Source organism: Giraffa tippelskirchi, chromosome 4 (assembly GCF_054371585.1).
Source record: "Giraffa tippelskirchi isolate mGirTip1 chromosome 4, T2T-mGirTip1v1.2.pri, whole genome shotgun sequence".
Classification (NCBI taxonomy): domain Eukaryota; kingdom Metazoa; phylum Chordata; class Mammalia; order Artiodactyla; family Giraffidae; genus Giraffa; species Giraffa tippelskirchi.
In genome coordinates, this window is record NC_137278.1 from 194,603,646 (window position 1) to 194,610,252 (window position 6,607).

The window sequence follows — 6,607 nt, forward strand, 5'->3', positions numbered from 1 at the left end:
TCTATTGACATGTCAGAAATATTTCTATGGGTTGATTTAAAGTTCATGGCCACATGATGACTACTATTTCCTCATAACAGAGCTTGGAATGTTGCTTGTACTGTTCTGTGCAGGATACACCCGTCTGCCTTCTTGCCATAACCCGCTACATGAATTTAATCTTCTCTGATGATCAAGTCACTGTCAGCTTAAGCAGTGAAGAATTCAATGAGATTTTCCAAGTTAACAGTGATAATCACTTATTGGTCCGACGTTCAGAACTAACAAAAGCAGGTGGACAATACACAGTAGATGTGGAAGGACAAGGTTGTGCATTTATCCAGGTAATAGAACTCTGTGAGGAAGATGGGTGTTTGCCAGTAAAAAAGGCAGACTATCTTTTCAGTTATGTACGAAGCGCTATTTCACTCTTGCATATTTTCATGATTACACTTTCCTTCATTGATATTTTCCACTCAACAGCTAAAAACTAAAGTAATTTTGTAAAAGACTACCTACTCTTAAACATAACTGGACAACTGAGAAGTTTCTTGAGGAATGTCAGTGTTTGAGGGTGTTCTGATATTTTTATTGAATTACATTGTTAAAGGTTCTTGTGTCTTCTGACAATCAAATGATTACATTTAGCCTTATTCCCTGATAATGAAGTTATAAAATAAAGTGCATTAGTAATGGAAATGAGGGCTTCCCTCGTGGCTCAGTGGTAAAGAATCCACCTGCTAATGCAGGATAGGCAGGGGTTCGATCCTTGGCTCAGGAAGATCCCCTGGAGAAGGAAATGGCAATCAACTCCAGTATTCTTGCCTAGGAAATCCCATGGACAGAGGAGCTCAGTGAGCTACAGTCCATGGGGTTGCAAAGAGTCAGACACAACTTGGTGACTAAACAACAACAGCAATAATGGAAATTAGAGAAACAACGAGTGCTTCAATTTTTACTACAGGTTAGATGGATGGATTTTTTTTCACTTTGCTATCCTTTCTAGGCTACCCTGAGGTATAATGTGCTACTACCTAAGAAGGAATCTGGATTTTCCCTTTCCTTACAAATAGTAAAGAAAAACTCTTCGGATGTATTCCAGAGTAATTTTGACCTGACAGTAACCCTCAGGTAAGTGTCCCATTTTGATGTCAACTCTCAGGTTAGAGAGAAAGTGGTGCAACAGAAAAGGATTATTTTAAACAGTAACAAAATATCGAAAGCACTAATTTGAAAAGACACATGGACTCCAGTGTTCACAGTAGCATTACTTACAATAACCAAGACATGAAAGCAATCCAAGTGTACCTCAGCAGATGAATGGATAAAGAAGCCCATAGATGGACTTGGAGGGCCTTATACTAAATGAAGGGCTTCCTTGGTGGCTCAGACAGTAAAGAACCCACCTGCAATGTGGGAGACCTGGGTTCAGTCCCTGGGTTGGGAAGATCCCCTGGAGGAGGGCATGGCAACCCACTCCAGTGTTCTTGCCTAGAGAATCCCCATGGACAGAGGAGCCTGGTGGGCTACAGTCCGTGGGGTTGCAAAGAGTCAGACATGTCTGAGAGACTAAGCACAAAGCACATGCTAAGTGAAACAAGTCAGACAGAGAAGAACAAATACTGTATGATATCACTTACATGTGGAATCTAAAAAATACAATAAACTAGTGAATATAACAAAAAAGAGGTGGACTTACAGATATAAAGAACAAACTAGTGATTACCAGTGGGGAGAAGGGGGAGGGGGAATCTGTGGATGGGGGAGTGGGAGGTACAAACCATGGAGGGTGCAAGATAGACTCAAGGATGTATTGCACAGCCCTGGAGGATATAGCCAATATTTTGTAATAACTATAAATGGAAAGTAATCTTTAAATTGTATAAAAAAATATTTATATACTAACAATGTCAATAATCACATGTTGATGGTGAGATTTCTATAACAGGGGTCAATTCATTGCTCTCTGTGCCCGCATCACAATTTAGTCATCTTCAACTAAATCAAAGCTAGACTTATGCAAATATAATCTGTACTGTATACAGTTTGAAAGCTTCTGCCACACTAATCCTTCAGCAGTGCTTCCAGCTTTTTGTGTGTCAGTTTTGGACAACGGAGATACAATTTTCTTTCTAAAGACAAGCATGGGTGGGCCAAAAAGAGAAAACTTGCTAACATTTATTTAATCATTAATATAACTGTACACAAAGCAAAAATTTAGATATTTTTCAGTGTAGAAAAACAAAATAATTCTCTTGAATTAAAATATAATTTATAGGCACCGAAGAGTTTTAGTCTTGGTTAATGTGTGGAGAAACATTGAGTAAAATTAGTTTCAGGGATTTTTCTCAGGATTTCAGAATGAAAATCTGTTGAACACTAATGCTAATAATATAATACACAGCTCTCAACTTCATATCCCAACAATTTTATCCAAAGTTGGGGGTATAACCTAGAAGATCTCTTGGGGGCATGTATGTTGTATGATTTTGCCAATATCCTGCTTTTTAAATATGGGTCTTTTCTAAGTGTTGCACAGAATCTAAGGCTGACATAAATATGTGTGCTGTGCTCAGTGGCTTCAGTCACGTCCAACTCTTTGCACCCCTGTGGACTGTAGTCCACCAGGCTCCTCCATCCTCGGGATCCTGCAGGCAAGAATACTGGAGTGGGTTGCCATGCCCTTCTCTAGGGGATCTTCCTGACCCAAGGATGGAATCTGTGTCTCTTGTTTCTCCAGCATTACAGGCATATTTTTACCCACTGAGCTACCATATGTGTAATATAAGTTTAAAAGTTTTGTCTGTAAGTTCTGACTTTAAAGCCTCAAGTAAGCTTAAAAGCAGGATTTGGGGAGATTAGGTCCATTCATTCTTTACTCCAATTTATGTTGCTTTGAATCACCTCAGCCACGATCCCTCTAATTGTGCTTGTTTCCAGATGTGTGAGAATGACTATCTTCAGATGTTTCTTCTCCAGCTTTTGCCTCTCCTCCAGGCTTAGAATGAATTGGCATCAGTGAACTCATATCCTTGCCATAAGGTTAAGTCACTCTTCTAAAATGATGTCTAAGTCAGTGTTTTGTTTTTAAATTTCAGATATACGGGAATTCACAATAACTCCAATATGGTTCTTGTTGATGTAAAAATGCTGTCAGGATTTACTCCAGTCATGTCATCCATTGAAGAGGTAAATAAGAGAAGCCCAGTCTTTCAACCTCCAAAAAGCAGTAGTGTGTTGATGAAACAGTTGGTTAGCAAAGCCAAGCTGTGTAATTCTTCACTTAAACAAACATTCACAGTTCACACTCATATTTTTGCTAAAACAGTGGTGGAATGGATTCTTGATTTATGGCAATTAGAAGTCATGATTTCCAATAGTTCATAGCCGATTTTTTAAATTTAGTTCTGACTTGTGTTTATGAAAACATCATGGCACAAGGGAATGTTCCAAAAAATAACTTCCTGATACTGGTTAGAGAAAAAGCATAAAACATTCAATTCTGGAATGATGCTCTTTCATATTTATCCCTCCCTGCCAATTTCCTTAAAGCTTGAAAACAATGGCCAAGTAATGAAGAGTGAATTCAAGAATGACCATGTTCTTTTCTACCTGGAAAATGTAAGTTGACAGTAATTTTTTTCTCCGCAGCTTTCTTTTTCTTCTGAGGGTAACTGGGTGCTTCAGTTTCTCATAAATATACACGATAGGGTTTGTCAAAACTATGTGAGATGTTAAAGGTGATCAGTGTTCTTCCACCCCACTTATTGTCTTTTCCCTCTTAAATACTATGCTATTTTGTATATGCCTTGGCTAACTGGATGATTCTCGAGTTTATAAGCATCATTTCCCCATTCTTTTATTTCTCACAACATCTAACATCGTCTGGTCAAAGATGTACTCTTTTATAATTTGACTTAAACTCCAGCAGAGGCTGGCACAAGTTTCAAACTCATCCTTTCTATGTATACATCATTAATATCCACACAAATGCCTACATTTTTCTAATGTTTTCAACTTTCTTGTACCTCAATATAATCGGTGAAACAACATTTTACACAATTTAATGTTACTTAACTCATTATTTGGTCATTATGTAAGATCATGACACCCTGGATTTATCATAAACTTCTGGAAATAATTTGCTCTGTGGTTTTCTTTTTTGCAGGTCTGCTCTGGTGTATTTATAATCTGTATCTTTATAGGTTTCAGGTACAGCAGAGAGTTTCACCTTCTCCGTTGAGCAAATCAACCATGTGGCAAACATTCAGCCAGCCCCAGTCATGGTCTACGATTATTATGAAAAAGGTAAATGGGCAACAACCATGCTTTAAAACTACTGGAAGTTATATCTGTATCTAGAATTCCCTGAACTACTTACTTTTTGAAAATCATCCTTGGTCTTCAATATCTGGGTTTACTTTACATATTGTTTTCTTTTTACTCCATTATATATATATATAAACTTCTGACTGGGCCTTTTTCTATTTGCCAGAATTTTTCAACACCTAGAATCCTTTTGATATAATGAGAAGGCGCTCTCTTTAACTTGAAATACAAACCAGCTAAGCTTCCAGGTTTTGTTGCTGTTGTTTTTGTTGTTAATGGCTGAGACTTGCCATTTCATGCTACATCTATGGACTTTAATTTGAGAGGAAGAGTGAGAAATATTCTGAAGTGTTATAGGAAAATCTTGATAGATTAGGTTTCAAAACAGTTAAGAAGATGCTGTTCGGAAGATTTTAAAAAATGCCCCCTGGAAGATTAGTGCTATTAATTTCTTGTTGAATGTCATGAGAAGTTTGTCAACAAGTCTTCGGGGATTTTAGGTGGGGGTTTTTTGTTGTTCTGTTTTTTTTTTTTGGCTGTGCTTGGTCTTCGTGGCAGGACGCAGACTCAGTAGCCCTATAGCATGTGGGATCCTGGTTCCCCCACCAGGGATCAATCTTGCATCCTCTGTATTGGAAGGTAGATTCTTAACCACTGGATCACAGGGAAACCCCTGTAAAGAAGTCTTTGAATTCTGACTCTGTCATTTACTAATTGAATGTACTTTGTCAAGTGCCTTAAACTTTGATACGATGCTCCTGGATTTAGAAAACAGAAGGAACTGACTTTCTTGCAGAATTACTGGAAGGGTTAGACCTAGTGTAATTATATTGTCTGACATTATCTGATTATAGAAAGTTGGAGATGTAATAAGGATGAACTTTCCTTTTTTTTTTCCAGATGAATATGCCCTTGCTTCTTACAATATCAACAGTGTTTCTGCTTCTCAGTGAGACAAAACAAAGTATGAAAAAAGGTAAGGAAATGACATGCATCGTGAGTTATTAAAAACACATCTGGTGAGAAAATGAAAACCTAAGAAGATAAAACAATAGATGAAGCAAAGTGAAGTCTCTGGTGCTTCACATGGTCTGTACAATTATGTGCATTAGATAAGTTCTCTGATAGGACAGCATTAAGATTTTTATTAATGTCTTTAAAATAGCTTTAAAGAATTTGAAGCTATATATGTGCTTTTTATAAATGTTTCATTTTAAAAAACTCTCCTGTTTGTTTTATAAATTGATATGTCTTTAATATGTATGTACATATTTTATACACATCATGTGTATGCTAATGTGTATTTGTGCATATTTGTAAATATGTATTTGTTTATCTACCTCTATATATTTATTTATATGTGCATACACACATTTATTTATTGTTTGAACTGTTTTTAAATCCCAGGTAGAAAACAATTTACTTTGAACGAACTCATTCTTCTGTCTCAAACCTGGAAGAAATCTATGAACCACCTCACATCCTGAATAGAGTGCACTCTGCTATGAGTTCTTATCAGAGTTTGTTTCATTAAATGCTGTGATTTTTGCATCCGAGTCTCTGATTTTCTGTTTTTCATTGCACCATTCATAATTTTCATCCCAGAAAACTCAAGGTTTTGTTTGATACCAACACTAATAATTTGCTTTACTGTTGTCAATTCTGAATTCAAGTTTTGAATATGAAATCTTCCAGCATTCAGAGAAAGCAAGAGCCCAGATTCCCGGAGGGGCAGCAGAGGAGACCACGTTTAAGAGGACTTCATGCGAGCTTGATGTTATAAAGAGAAACACAGGAGACATAAAACACTCTTCTCAATAAAATAACAAATCATGGGAGGAGGGGAGAGTATACTTAGTCACAAATTAACTGATGGATTTATTGAATTCACACACATGATCAAGAGGGTAATCCAAGGACAGTTTATTTCTCTAAAAATTATTTTATTGGTCTGAGCTTATCACTTACTCCTGAAAAGCAATACTCATCATCTACCCTTTACCTAACACTATGGCTGAAACAATGAGTTAATACTGAGAAGATGGAGGCAGGGCGAAATGGGAAGAAAGAGGGGTGGAAATGAGTTCATTCCTCTACTGATTTCAATGCAAGCCCTGACTCTGCTGAGACTCTGTTACAGACAGGAAGAAGCTAGAGATAAATTCTCCAGTTGTGGAGTTCAAAATATTGGAAACAAAGTGTCCCAGAATCTATCAGTATTCAAAAAATTAATAATAGAGTGACAGTAAAAGACGGTTAGTCTTCTTTATTTTATACTCTCTCTGCCCAATGTACCCCC

At 37.0% G+C, this 6,607-nt stretch overlaps 1 protein-coding gene across 1 annotated transcript in view; it reads left to right on the forward strand.

Moving 5' to 3' along the window:
- The window catches only part of LOC145544646 (ovostatin homolog 2-like), a 51,555-nt gene extending 45,696 nt beyond the window's left edge, over window positions 1-5,859 (forward strand). Inside the window, 7 exon segments of the mRNA XM_081587512.1 lie at window positions 114-323; window positions 986-1,110; window positions 3,078-3,168; window positions 3,532-3,600; window positions 4,185-4,287; window positions 5,209-5,284; window positions 5,716-5,859. Coding sequence (XP_081443638.1) covers window positions 114-323; window positions 986-1,110; window positions 3,078-3,168; window positions 3,532-3,600; window positions 4,185-4,287; window positions 5,209-5,261 — 651 coding nt within the window. The 3' untranslated portion in view covers window positions 5,262-5,284; window positions 5,716-5,859.
- The last annotated feature ends 748 nt before the right edge of the window (window positions 5,860-6,607 follow it).